At 47.3% G+C, this 24,513-nt stretch overlaps 2 protein-coding genes and 1 long non-coding RNA gene across 7 annotated transcripts in view; 1 reads left to right on the top strand and 2 right to left on the bottom strand.

The window, feature by feature from the left end:
• LOC123597751 overlaps positions 1–5,922 on the top strand; it is a 29,348-nt gene extending 23,426 nt beyond the window's left edge. Inside the window, exons 3-4 of the long non-coding RNA XR_006712245.1 lie at positions 2,489–2,495; positions 5,910–5,922. This is a non-coding gene — a long non-coding RNA (uncharacterized LOC123597751). The remainder of the gene's footprint in view (positions 1–2,488; positions 2,496–5,909) is intronic.
• The window catches only part of ST3GAL3 (ST3 beta-galactoside alpha-2,3-sialyltransferase 3), a 191,545-nt gene extending 178,546 nt beyond the window's left edge, over positions 1–12,999 (bottom strand). For 2 of the 4 annotated variants that reach the window (XM_045477020.1, XM_045477018.1), the window contains exon 1: positions 12,762–12,999. The gene's annotated coding sequence lies outside the window, so the exon portion shown is untranslated. The remainder of the gene's footprint in view (positions 1–12,761) is intronic. The other 2 variants (XM_045477021.1, XM_045477019.1) reach the window with 1 other exon arrangement.
• A 3,269-nt stretch (positions 13,000–16,268) lies between these two features.
• KDM4A (lysine demethylase 4A) overlaps positions 16,269–24,513 on the bottom strand; it is a 45,567-nt gene continuing 37,322 nt past the window's right edge. For both annotated transcript variants that reach the window (XM_045477016.1, XM_045477015.1), the window contains exons 17-22: positions 23,735–23,843; positions 23,233–23,418; positions 19,625–19,795; positions 17,085–17,204; positions 16,710–16,802; positions 16,269–16,577 (exon numbers count right to left, since the gene is read on the bottom strand). In XM_045477016.1, the coding sequence (XP_045332972.1) occupies positions 16,437–16,577; positions 16,710–16,802; positions 17,085–17,204; positions 19,625–19,795; positions 23,233–23,418; positions 23,735–23,843 (820 nt within the window). In that variant the 3' untranslated portion in view covers positions 16,269–16,436. The remainder of the gene's footprint in view (positions 16,578–16,709; positions 16,803–17,084; positions 17,205–19,624; positions 19,796–23,232; positions 23,419–23,734; positions 23,844–24,513) is intronic.

Genomic DNA, 24,513 nt, shown 5'->3' with positions numbered 1-24,513 from the left:
GCCCTGTGTCAAGCTCTGTGCCAACAGCTTGGAGCCTGGAGCCTGCTTCAGATTCTGTGTCTCCCTCTCTCTCTGCCCCTCCCCACTCGTGCTCTGTCTCTTTCTCACTCAAAAATAAATAAACATAAAAAATTAAAAAAAAAAAAAAAACAGAAGAAGGGCCGCCTAGGTGGCTCAGTCGGTTAGGTGTCTGACTTCAGCTGGGGTCATGATCTCACAGTTCGTGAGTTCGAGCCCCGTGTAGGGCTCTGTGCTGACAGCTCAGAGCCTGGAGCCTGCTTTGGATTCTATGAGTCCCTCTCTCTGTCCATCCCCTGCTCACACTCTGTCTCTCTCTCTCTCTCTCTCTCTCAAAAAAAATTAAACATTAAAAAAAGAAAAGAAAAAAGAAAAGCTTTATTGAGATATCATTCACATACCATACAATTCACCCAAAGTATACATTTCAATGGCTTTTAGTATTTTTACATAGTTGGGCAAACATTACTACAATCAATTTTAGAAGACTTCCATCACCCCAAAACAATACCCAGCACCTCTTAGCTGTTAGCCCCCTGCCCAACATCCCGTTCTCTGAGCCCTAATCTACTTTCTGTTCCACAGAATAGGCAAATGTCTATAGACATTTCATACACAGTAAAACCTTGGATTGTGAGCAACTTGTTCTGCGAGTGTTCCGCAAAAAGAGCAAACATTTCTAATATATTTTAACTTGATAAATGAGCGATGTCTTGCAACACCCGTAGCACAGTAACCGAATGTCACATATCACAATGGAGTCAATGGTTCTTCTCTCTTGCACATGCTGCAGGATTGTGGGTGATCGTCTCCCATGCTCAGATGCTCCGTCTCAGGCTGCAGTGTTTGGCAGAAATCAGTGATTTTTCAGAACACTGGAAGGTGCCCACACCTGGCACTAGGATAATTTTGTCATTTCAAAGCACCTACAGACAGTCCTCTGCTTTTCCATACAAGAGTAAGCTTAGGAATGCTTTGCTTCACTCTAGGTCAGGCTGCTTGCAGACATAGACCCTTTCCTCTGCTGCCTTATTGCCAGTTATATTAAATACAGTATATGACAAGGGTTTACTAATACTGTACTGTAGTCAACATCCGTGTGAGCATATACAATGGTCCCCATGCAGAAAAAAGTTAAAAAGAACAGTGGTAAGAAGGAGATGATTACGGTGGAAATTAAGAAGGAAATCATCAAGAAGTACGAACAAGGTATGCGAGTGGCCGAAACTGTAAGATTTTCTAAGAAGTCTATGTCTGCATCTCATCTGCAGAGAAGGAGGAGAAAAAGGTGGAGGAATCCCTCACTTTAAATGAAGTTAGGGAGATGTGTAAAATGTGGGAAACAGTGCAAAACGAAATTCTGCAGAAAAGCACTACCCAAATAAGGCTGTAGCCCCCAAATAAGGCTGTAGCGGGACAAACGATGAATCTGTTTAATGATAATGCAATGTCACATTTCTGCAACATCCTCAGAAGGAGGCAAAAGCAAGTGTCATTAGAAAGGTTCCTTGCTAAAGTTGCACAAAAGGAAAAAGATTACATTGAGCCAAGAGATAGCAGTGATTCCGTTAGTGATAGTGAAAGTCGTCTGACACGATAACCCTCCTCTCTCGTCTCCCTCGCACGAGCCACAAAGGTTTCCAAAGGTAAGTGCAGGTTAATTTACTTTTCTTCACATTTTGTATTTTATTTATTACTTTGTATTATATTATAGTATTGTAATCATTTTTATATCAATATTTTGGGTTGTGGAACGAATCATCTGAGTTTCCATTATTTCTTTTTTTTTTTTAATTTTTTAAATGTTTATGTATTTTTGAGAGCGAGAGAGGCAGAAAGAGGGAAACACAGAATCTGAAGCAGGCTCCAGGCTCTGAGCTGCCAGCACAGAGCCTGATGCAGGGCTTGAACCCACAAACCGCAAGATCATGACCTGAGCTAAAGTCGGACATTTAACCAACTGAGCCACCCAGGCGCCCCTCCATTATTTCTTATGGGGAAATTTGCTTTGATATACAAATGCTGTGGATTACAAGCATGTTTCCAGAACAAATTACACTCGCAAACCAAGGTTTTACTGTATATGGAATAATACAATATGTGGTCTTCTGTGACAGGCTCCTTTCACTTAGCATAACATTTTCAAGGTTCATGTATATTGTAGCATGTTATCAGTATTTCATTTCTTTTTATTGCCAAATAACATTCCATCATACGAACACATCACATTTTATTCATCCGTTTATCAGTTGACAGACGTTGGGTTGTTTCCACTTTTTGGCTGAATAATGCTGCTAGGAACACTGATGTGCAAGTTTCTACATGGACATAAGTTTTAATTTCTCTTGGGTATATACTTATGAATGCACTTGGGTATACACCTAGGAGTGAAATATACCTGCTACATATGGTGACTCTATGTTTAACTGTTTGAGGAAATGCCAGCTGTACCTTTGTATGTTCCCATCAGCACGGCTGTGAGAGTCCTGATTTCTCCACACCTGTGCCAACCCTAGTTCTTATCTATCTTTTTGATTACAGCCATCCTAGTGGGTGTGAACCAAGCAAATGGAACAACAGATGTATAGATACAAAAATGGATAATTAGAGAGAGCTGGGGTGAGGGCAAGCGTCTCATTCTGGTTTTGCTTTGCATTCCATTAGTTAATGATGTTGAGGAGGGGCACCTGGGCAGCTCAGTCGGTTAAGCTTCCAACTTCGGCTCAGGTCATGATATCGCAGTCCGTCAGTTCGAGCCCAGGCTCCATGCGGACAGCTCAGAGCAGGGAGCCTGCTTAGGATTCTGTGTCTCCCTCTCTCTCTGCCCCTTTCCCCACTTGTGCTCTCTCTCTCAAAAAGTAAATAAACATTTTTAAAAAATTGTTTTAATAATAAAAAAATGATGTTAAGCATCCTTCCACGTGCTTATTTTTTTACTTACTAGTTGATTTCATGTTACTCCAAATCCCTGTTATAGTTAACAATTCTTGAAGTTTGGGGGCACCTGGGTGGCTCAGTTGGTTAAGCGTCCGACTTCGGCTCAGGTCATGATCTCACAGTTCATGGGTTCAAGCCCCACATGGGCTCTGTGCTGACAGCTCAAGGCCTGGAGCCTGCTTCAGATTCTGTGTCTCCCTCTCTCTCTCTCTCTCTGCCCCTCCCTTGCTCACATTCTGTGAGTGTGATCCAAAGTAAATAAACATTTAAAATAATAATAACAACAATAATAATTCTTAAAGCTTGACTGCTCAAAGTCCCATGTGGTTTCTCTCCCCCGATTGGACCCAGGCTCCTATAACACAGGTGGTCAGTGACTAAGTGAAGATTAGATATCTACCAAGATGATAAAAACAGAAGACAGAAAATGTTTTGTCCCTGGTCGGATACTCCCTTCAGAAGTAGCTGAGGAAAAGGGGGGTTGGGGAGGGGTTACCCAAGGAAACAAAACTTTCAGTTCTTTGTTTTTACTCAAAAACCAAACAAACAAAAAACAACGCTTTCGGAATAGGAGCTGTTAAGGTTCGGTTTTAAGGGGGTTTTGCTTAACACTGTTTTAATGGTGTATATAAAATACTATATACGTCATATAGAACATATAACACTTATCTACAGACAACATGTTAGCTTAATGTATAGAACGTATATTATAACATACGTCCAGGCAGAAGCCATTATTAGGCACCTGAGTACAACAGTAGGAACACAGTGTGATGTCTGCCCTCGAGAGAGAGCAGGGTGGTGCATGCGGTTAGAGTACAAACATTGTGAGATGATGGAAATTAATGACATATAGGAAAAGCTTCAGCAAAGAAGGTGAGGCAGTAAAAGGGTAGGAGAGGCCTTAGATGCCATGCTAAAGAGTCTGAAATTTATCCCATTGGCAATGGAAAACCACTTCGGGGATTAAGCAGAGAAATGATACAGTCAGATCTGTATTTTGGAAAGATCACTGGGATAGTGATATGGAGCACAGCCTGGAAAAGACTAAGCCAAGAGCAAGAAGAGGCTACTGCAATACCTCAGACCCTTTGCCTTCAGACAGGATGTGCATCTCAAAGCATACTCAAAATGATTCACCAAAGTATGGAAAGAAACAAAACTTTTACTTCTAAACATTTCTAACATTTAACTTCAACCGACACTTACACAACCCCATGTCAAATGTCTTGCGGCACGAGGCTCAGAAAAAATCCTCAGGAAGTATGAAAGTCCCACAGCATGGAGGAGAGTGGATCATTATTTGTTCACCTGCTCTGTGATGCAGTGCAGTTTACGCATTACAGAATGACATTAATGTCGCTAATCTCGTAAGAACCGAATCTCTGAAATAGGATCATAACCAAATTTGATAATGAGACGGTGAGTAACCACGAAACTCTTACATCTCAAAGAAGTTCTCTAAGTATTGTCTGACAGACAGCATATTAAGATTTCTAGAACTAAAAGAGCAGTTGTGTATTTTTCTTTTACAAAAATACTTTCCAAGTTTCCTGACCATGACTGGCATGACAAATGTCTGTTAGCAGTATGGTACTTTGCAGATATTCCAAAAATACACACAATTGTCCTTTCAAGGTAAAGGACTTAACCAAAGCTAGAAACTAGTTACTTTTTTAAAAAAATATACTGTGTTGAACGCATTTTGAAAACCAATGTTTGGTAGTATATCCACCCTTATGTTACTTTGTTGCCAAAAAGATATAAAAGTGTCACTTATAAAAACTCTCACATTTATATGTCAGTAGTCATCAAAGTGGTCCATGTACCCATGAGGGTCCCCAAGGCCCTTTCAGCAGATCCACGAGTTTAAAACTACTTTCATAATAATTCGAACACACCATTTGCCTTATTCACTCTCATTTTCTCACAAGGGTCTAGCACATTATCCAAAGGCTACATAACAGCTGTTGTCACATCACTGTCCTCACAGCTAATGGAATGTATGGTTGTATTCTTAGGATTTAAAGTTTTCTCAGTAATGTTTAGTACATTAAATATCAATAGACAAAGCCCACAGAAGTAGAAGTTCTTTGGGGTTTCAATAATTTTTAAATTTATAAAGGGGTCCTGAGACTAAAAACCCTAAGAATCACTGCTGTATAATTTATTTTTTATATGTTTTAAAGATTTAGTAATAAAGCGTTAACTAGACTTCAATTAAAAAAAAAAAAAAAAAAAAAAAAAAAAAAACTTAGTGGGGTACCTGGCTGGCTCAGTCAGAAGAGCATACAACTCTTGATCTCGGGGTCATGAGTTTGAGCCCTACGCTGGATGTAGAGATTACATTAGTTAATTAATTAATTAAGAAAAAAACTTGGGGCGCCTGGGTTGCTCAATCAGTTAAGCGTCCAACTCTTGACTTTGGCTCAGGTCATGATCTCAGTTCGTGAGATCAAGCCCAGCATCCGGCTCTGCACTGACAGCAAGGAGCCTACTTGGGATTCTCTCTCTCCCAGTCTCTCTACCCCTCTCCCACATGCACACATGTGTGCTCTCTCTCAAAATAAATAAACTTTTTTTTTTTTAATCTAGCAATAGAATTTTCTATTTTTTAAACATTTTACTTTTAAGTAATCTCTACACCCAATGTGGGGCTCCAGCTTACAACTCCAAGATCAAGAGTTGCATACTCTACCAACCGAGTCAGCCAGGCACCCCAGTCATTGAATTTTCCAACCTGTTCAACATATTTCAAACAAAAGGCTTCAGTGGGTTTTTAAGTCATGTTAAAAATACATAAACATGCCATCTTTCTATTACTGTGTAAGAAAAACTGACATCAAGGAATGGGAAAATGTACTGATATATAGACAAATAATGATAAGACAAGGCAGTAGATGACATTTAATCAGAATAACATAAATTAAGTGGTACAGGAGCTCAGAGGGGAGGAACTCCTGTCAGCCAGGATGACCAGGGAGGAACCTAATGGAGAACAAACCCAATTAAAGTTCCATTATCATCTTTAAAAACATGTTCAGGGGCGCCTGGGTGGCACAGTCGGTTAAGCGTCCAACTTCAGCTCAGGTCACAATCTCGCGGTCCGTGAGTTCGAGCCCCGCGTCGGGCTCTGGGCTGATGGCTCAGAGCCTGGAGCCTGTTTCCGATTCTGTGTCTCCCTCTCTCTCTGCCCCTCCCCCGTTCATGCTCTGTCTCTCTCTGTCTCAAAAATAAATAAACGTTAAAAAAAAAAAAATTTTTTTTTTTAATAAAAATAAAAATAAAAAAATAAAAACATGTTCAGGGGGCGCCTGGGTGGCTCAGTCAGTTGAGTGTCCGACCTCGGCTCAGGTCATGATCTCACGGTCCGTGAGTTCGAGCCCCGCGTCAGGCTCTGTGCTGACAGCTCAGAGCCTGGAGCCTGTTTCCGATTCTGTGTCTCCCTCTCTCTCTGCCCCTCCCCTGTTCACGCTCTGTCTCTCTCTGTCTCAAAAACAAATAAACATTAAAAAAATAAATAAATAAATGTTAAAAAAAGCTTTTAATAAAAAATAAAAACATGCTCAGAAGACTGAGGAGGAGCAAAATTTCAGGGGGGAAGCCGTCGATGATGACAACAGGCTGAAGAAATACACACTTTTTTGTTGCACATGCAGTGAGCACATTATAGTAACACCAGTAGCAAGAGTATGTGCACATGTGCATGTGTGACTTCTGGGTGAGGGCTGGCAGCAGCTGAAGAGCCATATATAATGTGCTGGCCTTTAAAGAATGTTTAAGTTGGTATGATATCTGTATCAATTCTTCCCTTCTTGATCTCAGAATAATCCCCTGATGCCTAACACTCCCAGACAGACCAGCATCACCAACCATTTAAAATGCAGAAATAGGGGCGCGTGGGTGGCGCAGTCGGTTAAGCGTCCAACTTCAGCCAGGTCATGATCTCGCGGTCCGTGAGTTCGAGCCCCGCGTCCGGCTCTGGGCTGATGGCTCAGAGCCTGGAGCCTGTTTCCGATTCTGTGTCTCCCTCTTCTCTGCCCCTCCCCCGTTCATGCTCTGCCTCTCTCTGTCCCAAAAAAAATAAATAAACGTTGAAAAAAAAATAAATAAAATAAAATAAAATAAAATAAAATGCAGAAATAAAACCACAGGGATGGCAGTGGTTATCTCTAGATGGTGGGATTTAAGGCTAATGATTTCATCACCTACCATGAGCCAGGTAATATGCTAAACCTTAGAAGTCTTAAAACTATTATTATCATTATCATTTTTTAAATGTTTATTTAATTTTGAGAGAGAAAGAGAGAGAGAGAGAAAGAGAGAGAACACGAGTAAAAGAGGGGCAGAGAGAGAGGGAGACACAGAATCTGAAACAGGCTCCAGGCTCCGAGCTGTCAGCACAGAGCCCGATGTAGGGTTCGAACTCGGGAACAGCGAGATCATGACATAGGTTGAAGTCGGAAGCTTAACCAACTGAGCCGCCCAGGCGCCCCTTAAAATTATTATTTTTATTAGAAGAAGGTCCCTTATGTTATCTAATAGCACCAGGCTTTTAACATCTTTTTGCCCGAGTCTCCAGGGCAGCAATCTTGCAAGGTAGCTGTTTTTTACCCCATCTTACAAATCTGGAAACCAAGACACAAGGGGTTCTGAAACTGGCCTGGGGTCCTACTGTAGAAACTGCGGAAGCCATGACTGAAACCCTGGTGTGCTGGCCCGCGTCCAGGGCGCTCTTCCCGCCCAGGAAGGGCACGGACACAGCCTTTGCATCATGGCAGTAGTCCAACTGGTACCCTCCCCGCACTCGCCTCCTTCTCCTCTCTCCCCACACATAAATATTTTACAACCCTCGTGTAGCAGGCTCAGAACTGTGGCTGCACACCTCAGCACTTCCCCTGTCAGGAAAACGGGATAATCACTCCTCTGCGCCCTCCACACACAGGGACCTTCCTAAAAGGCAGAGCGGATTTCCTACCCTGGAACCCCTCCGTGGCTACTAATCATGTGCAGGATAAAAGCTTTGTCCCCTGAACTCACAGCCTTCGCAAGCCGCCTCCTGCAGCCTCCACACACTCCACAAACATACCCTTTCCTCCTGCCACTCAAGTGTCCTCAGGATGTAGCCACACTCTCGTGTTTCTAGGGCATTACACACATTTCCTGCCTGAAAGCCTTTCAAACCCACATCCACCCTTCTTATAACTAGTCATTCTTCAAGACTTGGGCTGGTGTGAACGTCTCCGGAAAACCATGATTTATATTCTAGTATGACAGCAGGTCCCCTTTTAGGAGATCCCACAGGCCCCTCAAATGTATTTTCACTGCTGAGTTCACTGGCTTCTGGTCCTACCAGACTACAGGCCCCTTCAGGCCAGGGACATACTTTTCTTACTTACAATGCCATGACCCAGCACAGAGCCTTGCACGCAGCACCTGTTCAGTAAATACTTGGGTCACAAGTAGGGTGTCGAGTGGGATGGGGGACACAGACAGGCACACAGCTTCATCATATAAAATACGACACATGTGAAAATAAGAAAGGTGTGGCAGGAATGCTATCCAAGGAAAGGAAAAAGGTAGGAAAATCTGGGGGAACACCTCTACCTACATTCCTGGGTTTTCTCAAAGGTTTTTCAAATCCCGCTACTGCTGCTGGTGATGTCCCTGAACGGGGGTGCGTCCTCTGAACGGGGTACTGCGCAAAGCACTTGCCATAAACGAACCCTTTTTATTCACCCTATGCACTGAGAACACCCTGCGCATTTTACTGATGGGGAATCTCGGGCTCAAGAATAAGATGCTTGCTCAGTGTCAGACAATTAGTGGCAAAGACAAGATTTCAACCCAGATCCTGTCTTCTGAACCACAGCTCCAACTGCTCTCTGCTTCTCTTCTTTACCAAAAGGGAAATCCCCTCGCCAAATACCCAAGTTTGATGGCCTCAAGTAAACCCAATTAAACCAACGTGAAACTAAGATTCCTTCTTAGTTCAGCAAGCAATAATGTACCTCGAGTTACTTCACTCTTTCTGGCTAAATAACTTGAATATAACTTAACTATTTTTGGACCATTCAGGTGTTCATTACTGAGGGCACTGTAAAACCGTGATGCCCTTAGGCATGACTGCACTGTGGTTAGGGTATACCCTGTACCAGCAGCCCTGGCCTGTGGGCAGGTACAGTGCCTGTTCCGGAGTTCCAGCTTCCCAATTCACCTTCATCTCCTGCCAAGTTAAAGCGACCATTTCTTGCTACTGTCAATGTGCTGGTCTCTACCGGGCCAGCTGATTTTGCTACTTCCAATCTCCTAGGGGCTGTGATAGTCATAAATGATGTAGCGGTCCTTCGTGCCGTCCACCAATTATGTCCAACTCTTTGCTTCCCAGGCACATGCTAACTGCGATTTCCCGTTCTTCTTTAAAGTCAGGTGTGGCCACGTGACTTGCCTCAGTCCATGAAATGTGACCGAAAGTGACACACGCCATTTGGGACCGAGACTTCAAAAATCAGTGCCCCTTGGGGTGCCTGGGTGGCCCAGCTGGCTAAGCGTCCGACTCTTGATTTCAGCTCAGCTCATGATCTCACAGTTTGTGGGTTTGAGCCCTGCGCTGACAGCACAGAGCCTGCTTGGGATTCTCCCTCCCTCTCTCTCTCTCTCTCTGCCCTTCTCCTGCTTGCACTCTCTTTCTCTCAAAATAAATAAGTAAACTTTAAAAATAAAAATAAAAATCAGTGCCCCTTGGGGTGCCTGGGTGGCTCAGTCAGCCAAGCATCTGACTAGGTTTTGGCTCAGGTCACGATCTCTCAGTTCGTGAGATCGAGCCCCATTTCATGCTCTGCCCTGACAGCACAGAACCTGCTTGGGATCCTCTCTCTCTGCCCCTCCCCTGATTGCTCTCTCTCTCAAAATAAACAAACTTAAAAAAACAAAATCAGTGCCCCTTAACCACCATCTTTCACTCAATCGAAGTGATCATGGAAAACACTATGTTCAGATGGAGTTTCCATCAGTCTGAGTCCCTGAGTGACTGTGAGGAGCAGAGTTCCCTGTGCATGAACGAAAAATCAACTTTTGTTCTATTAAGCCACTTAAGTCTTAATGGGCTTTTGTTATGCAGTCTAATCCAAGTTATCCAGATCAATACATCAGATCAATACGTCAGATCTCTTAGTAAGGAATTCTCTCACATAAGTTACTTTCTTCGCATCCATCTCTGTTCCAGGCTATGTGCAATATAAAACACACCTGTCAAGTACCTACTGTGTACAAAATACCATGCTAGATGACGAAGATAGTCTATGTCTCGAAAAAGTTGCAATCTTATGTTGACGACTGTGCCAAAAAGGCAGACGCCAGCGTTACAATGGTTTAAAGGAGAGACAAGTCCCATGTAGATGGGAACAAAAGTACAGAGAAGTTTCACAAAGGAAGTTCCATATCACATGGCCCTGAAACACGGGTAAGAACCAACAATTAGAGACTCAAGGGGGTCATTTAAGATAGAAAAAGCAACATAAGCAAAGATATGGAGCACAAACAGCAAAGCACAAAGAGCAAATACTTCTACTGACCTGGAAAACTTAATAAAATCTAAGGGAATGACAAGAAATTGGTTCACCCGGAGTGTCTTTGCCAGGCGGGTCTGTGCCTAATTCAACGGACAGGAGGGAACCATTCAAAGTCTTGACTGGGGAAGTGAGATGTCTGGAGGTGATGGTAGTACACAGCATAGATGGGAGGAAAGAAAAGAAAATGTTGGGGGACGTCTGCAACAACTCAAGAGAATGGTATCAATGACCTCAAATAAGTGTGATGACAGTAGAAATGGAAAGAAGCAAAAACAGCGTGGCAGTATGTCAGCAAGGCCTGGCACCCAAGTGAACACGAGGGGAGGAGAGTCTAGAAAGGCAACAGGGAGCCTCGAGGGGCAGATCCTGGGTAGCTACGAGGACTGTCCATCCACACTGCGGAGATTAATCACAAAAGTGACAAGAACAAATAAAGTGCTACCATGGATTTTTCTAAATGCTAGCTCCAGCTTCACCTGAAGTAAATGCTACTACTAGTTTAATCCTTTGCTCTCCTGGGACAAAGTTACTTCTCAATCTGACACTACACCTCCCTTTTTTGTACAAATTTATCTCCTACTTTTCCCTAATAGGAATGCCCTGGAATTACCCTTGAGCACTTTGGGTTCTCCCCTGCCCCCCCCCCACCCCCACCCCAGACCGTCCTCACTTTCTCCTTTCTTCACTTCTTCCTCTTCATCCCCTACCCCCCTCCCAGGCTTACCCATTCATGGCTCAAGTCAAGCCTCACCTTCCCTGTAAAACCTTCCTCAAACACATGGCTTTCTCCTTTTCCCGATTTCCATACCTACTGTCTAGGAATTCCAGAGGCAACATCATGAGTTATCAGTTTCCCATGTGTCCTTTATTCCCACAACTATCTCATGGGCCTGGTCAGAACAAGACTCTTTCATTACAGGTCTTGAGTTCCCCACAGTCCAATGACCTTGTGCACAATATGCATTCATTAGACACTCTAGTGATAACCCAAAGCCAATTAAGAACATGCACATCTTATTTCCTCTTTAATAACTTATTTTCAGTAAATCACGATTATATAGACATGCAAAATAGGCAGCTTCAGCACCTAATACTTCAAAATGTCCTTGAGTTAAGCATCCTTAAATCTTAGGAGCTGTTTATTGCCTTAAGAGATCTGAAAACACCATTTGGTCATAAACTTTTCTGCCAGCTTCCTTTTAATCCTTTTGACTTGAAGGCATACCAAACAGTTCAATGATCATCACTCCAAGGTGATTCTGACTCAGAAATAACCTAATTTCCCATGCGGGCTATTTCACTTTTGGGAACCTAATAAGTGTTTTGTTGTACCCTCACGTTCAACCAGCTATATAGTATAGACAGCGCAAACTAGATCCACAAAAAAAAGTTCCTAGATTTTACAAAATAACAGCTGTCTCCATTGGTCTCTCTCTCTCTCTCTCTCTCTCTCTCTCTCAATTAACGACTATGCTTTATAGCTCAACACGTTTCACTCCTCCCTGGCATGTGAGGGAAACACAAACAGAAATCAAGCTTATTGCGGAATCCTAAAAATGAGCAGTTGTAAAAAGGAATCCAAAATATTCGTAGGACACCATCCTAACCAAACCTGCTGTCATCACGAAGATTATTTCCTCTTGCAAGCAAGACCGGCGAGTTAACAATGGGGGAAAGAAAAGTGTGAGAGGGAAAGGAAGCAGGAGAGGAGGCGTACTATGCCGATCAAACTGACCGGGTTTCCAGGATGTCTGGCTGCTAGGAAAGCGGTAAGCAAGGACAGCCGCTACCAGTACGCTGCAGATTCCCGCTCAAGCTCTCCCTGCACTTTTCCTTCCCCTTCCCACAGCCGAGGCCCGCCTGCCCGTCCTTCCTCTGCACCAAGGTGCGCAGCGCGGCGGGGTCCCGCACGCAGGTGACCTCACACCGCTCGGCCCGGGTCCAGCCGTCCTCCCCGGAGGCCTGGCGGCCCCTTCCCGGCCGAGGTCGCCCAGGGGCCGGGCTCCGGGCCGGAGTCCCCAGTCCGAACCGGACTTCGGTACTCGAGGACAGCTAGGCCGTGTGTCCCGACCGTCCCTTCTTCCCCAGCGCGAGCAGGCGGGCGGGCTCCGCGCGCCCCGCCGGGACCCGGGGCGGCGGGGGAAGGGAGAGGAGGGGAGGGGAGGGGAGGGGTGGCGCGGACACCGTTAGCCGCGGTGGCTGCCGCGCCCCGACGCGCGCGCGACTGGCTCTTACCGCAGCGGAGAGGGAGGCAGGGGGGAGGTGGCGCCCGGCCCGGCGCGGGCGGGAAGGCGGAGGCGAGGGCGCAGGCGGCGGCGGCAGCCGCGGGGGACCCCGGCGGGCGCCCACGACGCGGTGGGCTGCCTGGGCGCCGCCATAGTGGGGACGCAGCGGCAGGCGGAGCGCGCGGCCGCGACCCGGGGACGGCGGGACCACCAATCCCGCTCTCCGCCTCAGCGCCCTCGCCGGGGGTCGGGCACATCCGCGGCCAATCGGGGCGCGGGAGCCGGGCGGGGCGCCGGGCTGACCAATGCAGAGCTGCGCTGCGGGCAGCGGGCGAGCGCAAGCTCGCGGAGGCCCAATAGGCACGGGCACCCCCACTTTCCCGACCCGCCCACCCCGCCCGCGGCGGGGACCCGGGCTGCGGGTGGTGAGAAGCCCAGCGGGCCCGGCCTGCTGGTCGACGCGAACACCTCGCCTTGGCTCCTCGGAGCACGTCCGCCGCCTGGAGACATCCTTCTCCCCCCAGCATCACGCCCGGAGGGCGCCCGTTCGTGCGGACACCTGAAGCCCGCGGGGATGACCCAGCCCCTCGGGAGCCTTTCTCGCCGTGCGGCACGGTGGGCCGGGGGCCTCCCGGGCGCAGAGTGCTGGGCAGTCACCGTCATTCCACGCCGAGGGCGCAGCTGAGCGCCTCCACTGGGCTCTCGGAGGCCCAAGGCTTGGGAGACCTCTACGGATCCCGTGGGGTAAAGGGTGGGTTGGGTGGGGGCAGGATTCGCTGGCTGCTATTCGCTATTGCCCATTTCAGAGTCTGGCAGGAAGGGTTTTAGTTCGGGCACCGGACCACTCGCCCCGTCTACCCTTTGCAGCTCCCGAGGTCCCAGCTCTCTTCCACCCCCTACCCCTCCTTCCCGCAGCAGAGCACCGGCATCCATCTGGGGCACAATTTGAAACGTAGGACCTCCAGTGGGATTGACGGAAGGGAGAAGATACTGTCGGGCTGCGATCCTTGGCTGCCAACCCAGGGATCCTACCTTAGGAAAAGAGAGCAGTTTGTCCTGACAAAAAGGGTTCTGGTTAGAACCTGCCTAAAACGCTTCCCTGGAGTGTGCCCTCTAAGTCCTGGGCCTGACTGCACTGGCAGGCAGTGAGGAAGAAAACCAAGGAGCCTGGAGTCCCTGGCTGGCTCAGTCATAAGAGCATGCAGCTCTTGATCTCGGGGTCATGAGTTCGAGCACCCCTAACCCCCATGGGGTGTAGAGATCACTTAAAATCTGAAAAATACAACGGCCTGCTCTGTGGGACTTGAGCAACTCTTTAAACTTCGGGTTTCCCCAGAGTTATTACTTAAACTAAAATTCAAAGTGCAAAATTTCTAGAAAAACAGCTGCTAAGAATTCTTCTGGGGTTAGACCAGGCACCTCAGCCCTGCAGGTCATTCAGCAGGGATGGGGATGGTGGGGTCAGTGAGAGGTAGCAAGGCCTGGGACCCTGCCAAGTCTAGGGAAGTGTTCCTTCCCTTCAAAGATGTGTGCTCTGAGGGATCAAACAACTCATTAAGGCCTGGCTCCGCCTGGTCTCTCAAATGAATTCTTGGATGCTGGACAAAAAAAAGTCAACTTCCTTTTCTTGGGCCCAGGAAGGAGTTGGCATAGAAAAGTGTCTTTGAAACCTCCTGTTCCTGCCTTCCCCCACAATCAGACACGAGGTAGCATCCACCTCCTAAGCCCCAGGACACAAAGAAGCATTGAGAGCTACTGAGCTGACCCAAGCCTCTCCGGCACCTGGAAAGGGCCAGGCCATCCAAGGGCCAGCTGGAGCAGCTCTACTGTGCCCACACCCTGCACCTAGTCACTGGCACCTCCCTGCCCTGCCACTGCTCTATCCTCATCCACCTGGACCCCAGAAACCCACCAGGCAAAGGGACCGATCTTTCTCCAGGGAAGCTTCTCAGCAACTACAGACAGCTCAGAGCAGCTTCAAGACCCAACTGGATCCCACTAGGAGCCGAGTCTCTTGCTCTTAAAGCACCTAAAATACACTCCTTCCTTTCAAGCTGGCTCCACAATTTGTACAGAACACGGATGCTTGCATGAACTTAGACTAGCTCCATGAATGTAATAATCAAGCGCTGCAGGAGTGAAAGCTCAAACCCAGTTTGTGGAAGTGGTCTGGTCCTCTATGCCCATCTCTTTCCCATACCTAAGGCAAAGGAAGCAAAACAAAGTGCTCATAGCCACAGGTGCCTCTGCCCCCCATGTCCCACCTTGCTTGTCCTAACTCAGAGCCACAGGACCGGAGCCCATCGCTTTAGGACAGCTTCCTAGATCCCGCCCAAGTTTTCTTAAAGTGTCCAGCCCTTCTTCAGAGCCTATAACTAGATACACCCCCAGCCTGACCCTGGGCCACTCAGGCTCCTTGGGGCAGACACAGCCAATCCTCTGCTCAACACATTTTATTGCTAAGGACAAGGTGATGCACCAGTTTTCAAAATAATTTGGTTTATAGCGTTCATACGTAACAAAAAACAGGGAAGTATTATAAATCTGATTCTTGTATACACAGGGTATAGGTGTGAAGCCCTCCAATCCCAGGCAAACAAATTCATGAGGAGCAAAACCTGTTTAACCCCTTCAGTGTTGCCCTCCAGTCCCTCCCCCACCCCCAAATCAGCTCCCTCCCACCCCCAGACCAGGGGCATACCTAAACCTGCCCCTGGTCTCCAGTGGCCCCAGTTCATCTTAACCCTCCCAGCCCCTGCATGATTGCAAATTTTCTGTTGACAAAATCACCCACCAGGCTCTGCCTGCTTCCATCATTAAGATCCCCCCTTCAGGGTGTTCCCCACCCACACCCTCTAATACTGTGCCACAGGGGCTCTGTGCCTAGAATGATATGGACACAAACCCACACTGCCCGTATCTGCTCCTTCAAGACAGGACAAAGAGGTGGCATTAACTCCTTAACATCTCAATACTGCAGCTTTGCCAGCACTTCTTTGAGGCTGTTCCAGGGACAGATAGATGCCACACTCATCTCCAGCCAACCCCCAGGAGCCTTTACTCCACTCAGCTGAGGGCAGAATTTCACATTTTGTTTGCCCTGGATAGGCAAGGAAGAAAGTAAAGGCCAGGGGCTGGCAGAAGCTGGTCCAAACCAAACATACATGTGCGCACACGTACACACACGCGCGCGCACGCGCATACACACACACACACACATATACGCGCGCACACATAAATACAAAAGGGGAGAAGGAGTAAGCACCAGCACCTCTGCCTAGTTGGTGCAGGTGATTGTTAGGAAGCTAAGTCCTAGGCCAGGAACAGGGCAACCAGCCCGGCCAGCACAGTCAACCCCACTGGAGACTGGGGCCAGTGCAGCCACAGCATTTCAGTGCTCAGCCCTTCAGCTGGGTGATAGGCGGCTGCTGCCACATGTCCAAGAAAGGCTTGTCCTTTCACTACAGCGGAATGGGGGGGGGGGGGGGGGGGGGGGGGGGGGGGGGGGGGGGGGGGGGGGGGTGGCGGGTAGGGGCGTGAGAAGACGATGGGGTCGGTTATTCCATTCCTTTTCATTTTACAACTTCACTTTCAGAGACTTCAGAGTTCCAAGTGTCTGCTGTGCTGTGGAACCCCAGAGTGCTCTCGCCTTGATGGCTGGGCACCTCTCGGCCCCTGGAAGCACCTACTCCATGATGGCTCGGTATAGTGCAGGCTCGATGTAATCTTCCCGGTATCTTGAGTTGATCACTCGTTGCCGTTTCTTTTCCTGTTTAACCTCTTTCTCCGTGAAAATCTCATTGAAGCGCATGTCTGAGGCTACTGACTATAGAAGAATAAGCAAGCCAGATGAGCACTTTGTGGCCAACCACCCAGAAGGGAAAAACAAAATGACACACCCTTGCCTCATTCCCTCCCTCTCAGACCTGGAACAAGGGCACACAGAAAACACACTCACCAGTCTAGACTTGACTCTCTTGGGAAGCTCTTCATCCAGCGTGTACACGTCATCTCTCTTAACCACAAGCTGTGAGCCGTCCTCGAACTCCACCTACCAAGCAAACAGAGGCCTTTGGCTAAGACATCCCTGACTCTCTCCCTGGTCCCCAAAGCACAATGGCAACTTTCTGCTGTCACGGGCAGGATCCAGAACACTGAAGTAAGGACTGCCAAATTCGAAGCCACCCCCGGCAGACTGAACACAGGGCAGCCCCTAGCTCTGAAAAGGTTGTTACTGACCCCTGAGCTCTTCCAAGAGCAAAGGCTTGCCTCTAGGAGGAAGCACTGAATTAATCAAGAACTCCCCCAGAGCCCAACAAAAACGTTTGGCTACCTGGTACATCTGGATAGGATGGGATGCCACAAATTTGGCTCCGTAGACTTGGCCATCTGTCCATCTGACTTGGACCACTTCTCCCTCAGCAGGAGGACCCAACTGGAGGCAGTCCTGGCTCTGAGGGAACAGTAAGGGAGAAGGATGAGAGGAAGGCCCTCTGAGCACAGGGGTGACCACCACCTACTCAGGGAAGAATGAACCAGGGCAGATTCCTGCCCAGACACCCAAGCAAGGCAGGCTCTCTCTGAGCTAGAAGACACAATGGTTAAAGACCTACCTGCCTGCTAAGTCATAAGCTGGCCCCAGATCTCTGCCCTTGCTGCTTTCAGGGGACAGAAAAGAAGAGCCAGAATAAACTTCGAGTGAACTTCATAAACACAGTGCCAAGATCAAGAATCCTCCTTGTGTTCCTTCAACTGTCCCTCTAAAGAACAGGGGACAGAGCTCTACCCCGAAGAAATACTAGAAAAAGAATTTCAGAATACTATGAAAACATTAGCCTCATTCACTGTGCTGACCTTGGCAGTGATGGTATAAAATCTGTTACAGGCAAAACTGCTCGTATCCTAACACAGGGCAGGGGTTCCAAGCATTATTAGTTGTTACTACATCCTGTATCACTGTGTGCTCATAATTTAGGGTAAAAAGAAAAAAGAAAAATGCCCAGTCTCACATGAAAATATCTCTCAACAAAGCAGAAAAATGTATTAATTCTGTCAAACCCCAGTCCTTGAGAACACGTGTGAGTACTCAAAAGGGCGCTTTGCTGCATGCTGAGGTAGGATGGTTATCTTGAGGAAAAGCACTGTGTAACTTAATTGTTGTGTAGCTGCTTTGTTCATGGAGCACCAGCTTTATTTGAAAAAATGCCTGACATAAACAAATATAGTTACTCAGACATGGGTACTGGCAGACATCTTGGAAATGAACGAACAAGCCTGTCACTTTACGGAAAATATCAGACAGTACTGCCAAGGATAAAACTTAAGCTTTTGGAAAAATTAGAACTTCAGAAATGTAGTAATCACCAAAATCAGCTTGAAGCTTTGCCAAATTTAAAGATAATTTCTAAGAATGGTGACACTAATAAATGTGTTTTTTGATACTGTATAATAAAATTTAACATTTGGAAGATCTGTGTAGCCCAACGTACGAGTATTTTCTAAATAACCAATGTATGAGGTTGCAAAATTTGGCAGAGGTGAAGATCTAGTCTCAGTGCAAGACAGACCAGTGGATTTTAATGTAACAGAGTGTACAAAGCTCATTGACCTGCTTTCAGATTCCACCCTGCAACTAACTTTTAAGAAACTACTACTCGTTGAGTTTTGGTGTAGTATTAAATAATCACAACGGTATGAAAGGCTATTAAAAGACTCCTCCCCTTTCCAATTAGCACACAACTGTGTGAGGTTGAATTTTCTTCATAGACTTTAACCAAAACAATATATCACAACGGACTGAATGAACACATGACATAGAGATTTGCAGGAAAATGGCATTCTTCCCACCAAGATTTTGTTTTAAAATAGTTGTTTTTCATTTTTAAAAACCCAGACTATTTCAAATCAATTAATCTCTATCTTAATTTCTAACAGAGTCAACATTGATAGACATAACCCACAAAAAAGCTCTCTGGGGTCCTCAGTAACTTAAGAGTGCTGAGGTCATTGATCTGTAAGTCAGAGATAAAACCACTTGCTTCTCAGAACTGGTATGAGAAGTGACAGACACACCTGACCTGAAGCACTTAGCACAGGGCCTTGTGTACTAGAAAAGCCTAGTAAATTATAGCTATTCCACTGCCACAAATACTGTTAATATGATCTTTACTATGACTTAAGTCTACCTTGTAAGTAATGAATGTGCTTCTAGCAACTAAGCTGCTAATGAAGTATAAAAGTGGGAAATACCTGGTTTGTCAAAGGAAGAAGTGGCTTCATCCCACTGCCGTGGTGCTTAATCTCACAAGTGAAAAGGCTGTGCGGGTAAGGGAAATTCGAACTAAGTCCTGAATACTGAGCCAGGAAACCTAGAAGTGGGTCCAGGCAGAGCCTCCAGTGTGTCAGGTGTCAATAACATAAGCAGGCCAGGGAGGTCTCCAAGCAGTTTCTGCTTAGCCCCTTCAACTGTAAAGGACCACACATCTACTAAGGGGGCATGATGGGAAAGAGAGTTGGATTAATTCTTCCAATATCACACAGCTACTAGGCAATGGAGCTAGTATTGGCACACTGGTTGGTTTCCAATGCCGGGCTCTTCCACTGCATAAGAACTCCTTCAAGTGTAGTTTAGGCTGAAATATAAGCATGTTTCACGGTGTTGCAGAAAACACAGATTCCAAGAAGCTTCTAGAGAGGTAGCAGGGCAGCCTAGCGCACACAATTTTCTTTGCAAGGAAAGACCAGCACAAATGGTTCTTTCTGTTCAGGGAACTAATGGGCCTGAAGACCTGGCTAGAAATGGCGGGCTGGCCCACAGCCAGACCTACAAACACCCCCATCCCACCTGCCCAGGAAGCTCCTTGCAGACATTACCACTATGTCCTCAGGATAGAGATTGTCACTGAAGGAGCCATCGTCAAAGTTGACTTCATAGAAGGTCTCAGTGGTGAGCCTGACCACCTCACACTGGTAAAAGCGCCCGTTCTTGTGCTTGCTAATGACCTTCTGGCCTGCGGTGATGCTCTGCAAGGCCCCCTTGGCACGCTGGAAAAAACAGAGGCTTGGGTTACTCCCACATGGAGTTGCCAGGACTGGAAAATGGGGACCAAGATCAACTGGTTGCCCTTTACCAGGGAGAAAGAATGGGACTGGAAAAATAAGAAGAAGGGGATGGGAGCTGAACCAGGTCTTTTCCATATATCCACACCTCAGCAGGGACACTACCAGAAACCAGTGTTCTATTTTCCTCCATAAATGTAGCACCTCCCTAGTTCCCATTCCACAACTGGTCCTTACCCCATACTGTCTCCCAAAAAATACTCTTGTGTTAACTTCCCTACTGTTGCCGGGAACTGACCAAATAGCATCTACTAATGCACACAGCTTAGACAGACATCCAGGGAGACACTCAACAGGAGATCTGAGCCCAGGGCCCCAGACAATGCTCTACGCAGATCTCAGCACTAGTTCCCTGGACATCCGCAGATGCATGTGACAAGGGGCTCCCATTACAAGGGCCATGCCAACCCTCACATCACCCCGTCATTCTGAATTTGCCCTTGATGCAAATGACATCACAGAGCATCTGGTTAGCACTGTATCCAACCATTCCCCGCCAAGTTCCCCAAGCACTGCACTCCAGCCATGCTGGCCTCCTTGCTGTTCCCGGAGCATGTGTGCCAAACACGTTCCCTCCTCAGAGCCATTGCCCTGCTGTTCCCTCTACCTGAAATGCTATTCCCCAGCCCTCTGCACACTGGCCCCTCACAACCAAATGTCAACCTACTGATGCTGTTCCTTATTATACCTCTTCCATTCCCCTTATCCTGCTACATTTCTATCCACCACCCTTCTCCCATCTGAGATACTCTACTTATGCATTTCTGTATGTCTTTCAACTACATGCAGCAAGAGGACAGGCACTGTTTTGTCTTGTTCACTTATATTTCCAGCACCTAAAGTTGGGACTGACATGTAATAGATGCTCAATAGACATTTAAAGAATGATTAGCGAGGACACATGGGGGCTCAGTTGGTTAAGCATCTAACTCTTGGTTTCGGCTCAGGTCATAATCTCACGGTTCATGAGTTCAAGCCCCATGTCAGGCTCTGTGCTGACAGTGTGGAGCCTGCTTGGGATTGTCTCCTTCTCTCTCTCTCTTTCTCTCTCTCTCTGGCCCTCCCCTGCTCACTCACTCTCTCTCAAAATAAACTTTAAAAAATTAAAAAACTACAGAATGATTAGTGAAAATAATACTACATAGTACCCCATTTTCTCAAAGCATCAGCAGTCTATGGGTGCCAATTTAAGGATGTGCAATGTTAATAACAGTCCCCAAATCACCATCCTGGCTCCATAACAAAACTCCTGCTTCCCTGAGCCCTCTGGGCTCAGCACTACCTCACCCACCACCCCTCCGGAGTTTCTTCCTCACAACGACTATCTTCCCCCTTCCTGAGCTCCTAACGCACCTGACCACCTCTCATGCCCAGTGTAACATCTCTATGGAAAAGGAGAAGCCAGTCGGCCAACAAGGCCTTTTCCATGACCCCAGATGGTAGTGACACGTTTGCTCCTCCAGACTGGTACTCCACTGTGCCCTTCACTACCATATTTCCTGCACTGTTGACAAATCTTCATCACGGTCTCTTCCAGTAGCCTCTAACTTCCCCGACTACAGTCTGGTTTCTGACCAGAAGACCCCCCGACAACTCCTCAGTATGGGGCACCAACAAGCATTATGCCAGACCTGCCTGCCCCAGAGCACACAGCTTCCTGATCCCCTCCACTGGCTTCTGTCTGCCCTTTCTCAGCTGCTTTCGCTGGCTCGTCCTCTGCCATCTTACATTAGGAATCCTTACATTAGGAATCTCCAGAGTCCAGTTTCTAATGGCAACTGGAGTGAACTACCCTATTAAATGCTGAGAAGATCCAAATCTTCACCCTCATCGTTACAGCAGCTGTTTCCTGGTAGCTCCATCAGAATGTTCCAGCAATGACCTCAAGGTCATCCTCTTTTTCACCTCTCCCCCTTTCCCCTGGAAACCTGCCCTGCTCTGAATCAGTTCTGGTCACAGTTAATAGCATCACATTTTCATCCTCTCCATCTTCCAGGAGAGCCACCTGAGCCATCTTAACTTCACATTCCTTCACCCCTTCCCCACTAATCTCTCCAGGATGGTCAACAAACCCTGTCGATCCCACCCATCGTAGGATCCCACGTAAGATGTGACCCCAGAGCTCTGGCTACGTGTTCCCACTCCAGACCTCACTTCGCTTCCAGCCCAGCCAGTCTCCCTGCCTCAAATTCTTATTCTTTGAGCCCCTGAATCCACCACCAGAATTAAGTGTTTCAAAATATGGTTCAAAATCCAAATTTTTGAGAAGTTCTCCTCATTTAGTGGAAGAGGGATCAAACTCCTAAGTAGGGCAGTCCAGGGCCTTCAGTGTCAGCTGCCATTTGTCTTTTGAGTATCACCCCTGCCATATTCCCAGAACATCTTCCATGTTCATTCTCCTGAGACTTGTTTGTTCAGCTTTTTTTTTTAATTTAGCTTGAGAGAAAGAGTTTGTGTGTGCGAATGGGGGAGGGGCAGAGAGACAGGGAAAGAGAATCCCAAGCAGGCTCTGTGCTGTCAGCTTGGGAGCCCAATGCAGGGCTCGATCTCATGAACTAGGAGATCATGACTTGGGCTGAAATCAAGAGTTGGACACTTAAGCAACTGAGCCAACTGAGCCACCCAGGTGCTCCTCGTTCTACTTCTAAAGGCTTGAACACCCTCCCTCTCATAATTCCTACTTACTGTTTAAGTCCCACTTCAATATTTATTTATTTTTGACAGACAGACAGACAGACAGAATGCAAGCGGGGAAGGGCCAGAGAGAGAGGGAAACACAGAATCCAAAGCAGGCTCCAGGCTCTGAGCTGTCAGCACAGAGCCCAACGTGGGACCCGAACTCACAAAAACCGTGACATCATGACCTGAGCTGAAGTCGGATACCTAACCAACTGAGCCACCCAGGTGCCCACACCAAATGCCACCTTCCACCCAAACCCTTTCGTAACTTGACATGTAATGTTCTCCAAGCTCCACTATTTAGAGAAGCACAAAAATCCCTACTGTACGGTAGTTAATGGTTAACTGTTCCGAGCTCTCTCCGTCAGTTCGCAATATCTGCATAGCTTCTGCTCTGCCCCAGACACGGTGGTAGGTGACAGGGACACTGATATTAATAACAGGACCCCTCAAGGAGAGGCAAACAGGTAAACATAATCACAAGGAATCAACCACAAGCAGTTTGGTGCCGGTGGATTAGGAAGCACAAGGCAGGCAGCAGAGATGGACGGGGGCCACCTCTGAATCCCTACCTATTAGCACTCTCCATAAAGGGTAAAGCTGGAGAAAATACGTGCTGACATAGGCAGAGAAAATGATCCCAGAAACAGTCAAGAGGATTCTAGAACAGCACCTTCCCTCACCTCCAAATTCGGAATCTTGTGCCGAAAGCAGGTAATGAAGACGACGAAAGGCCAGTCGTCCGGCTGCATCATCACTCCGGCAGCCTGGGCGCAGCTCACGTGGAAGGCAGTTGGACAGCGGCCATGGGAGCACTGCACACAGCAGCCGGCGGCTCTTTTCCTCCGCTTCTTACAGAAGACACATTTCTAGGACACAGGGGAAGCAAGCCAGTGATTCCAGGAACTAACGTGTGGTGTCCTCCACTGCTCCCCTGCCTAAACGCAGAGTCCAATGGGCAAAAGCCAACCTTCTTCCCCAAACAAGAGGGTACACACACCTCTTTTAACCTCTTATCTGAGGACACGTGTCCTCTTTTAACATTCAGTGGCTCACAAGCCCTGACCTAACCCAAGGGTAACAGATGACCACTGGGCCACATGGGGCATGTTATGTTCTCCTCCACTCAGAGACTTAGAATAGGACAAAGATGCAGTGTCTCCAAGCCCATCTCCTCTTCCTTACCAGTTTGAAGCGGGGCAGGGGTATTTTGCTCACGTCCACCGGACTTCTTTCGGCAATGTTGACAAACCTTGCTTCCAAAATTGCCACAGCACACGAGACGTGGACCCACCTGCCAAAAGGCAAAGTGTACCTCAGTCACCTCTGCCTCCAAGGTCCTGTGGCCTCCTCACCAAATGTAACGATTCAAGAGTGGGTGGGCCTGCTGATAGTGCTTCCTCCTTCCTCCCCAGTCCAACACGGCCACTTACTTCCACCTACCTGCAAGGTCCCAGGACCCAGCAAGGAAGGAAACAGAGGTGTCTCCACACCAAGTATGAAAATGGGCCCCCACCACACCGCCCTGGGTTAGCAGAGGGTTGCACTTCGTACACCGCTAACTCATTCACAATCTGTTGCAAAATAAGCGGAACCAGAACTAATGGAGTGGGGCAGGTTTCAGGGAGAAGGAACAAATCAGAGAGTCCTATACAGACCTCTTTTACCACAGGAGCTGGGTGCTTCCTCAGATGTCTCCATCTGTGCCCCGTCTGCCCTTAGCCACAGCTCTACCTTCTAGGCCTCCTCCCAACCTTTCCCTTGGGCTGCGATGACCTCTGCCTCTGCTCCCTTCATCCACTGCACACTCATTTGTTAAGGTCTGGCCCAAGCCCCACTTGCTCTGACAGGTCTACTCAATGGATATCCTCAGAGAATTAAAGTTCCGGGCATTTTGAGAAACTGACACACACCACGAAGAGAACAATTAAGATGCTGAAAGTTCTTAATGTGAGGCCAGGTGA

This window comes from Leopardus geoffroyi, chromosome C1, assembly GCF_018350155.1.
Source record: "Leopardus geoffroyi isolate Oge1 chromosome C1, O.geoffroyi_Oge1_pat1.0, whole genome shotgun sequence".
Classification (NCBI taxonomy): Eukaryota; Metazoa; Chordata; class Mammalia; order Carnivora; family Felidae; genus Leopardus; species Leopardus geoffroyi.
The sequence above is the reverse complement of the archived record's forward strand: the minus strand, read 5'-3'. Positions and strand labels throughout refer to the sequence as shown.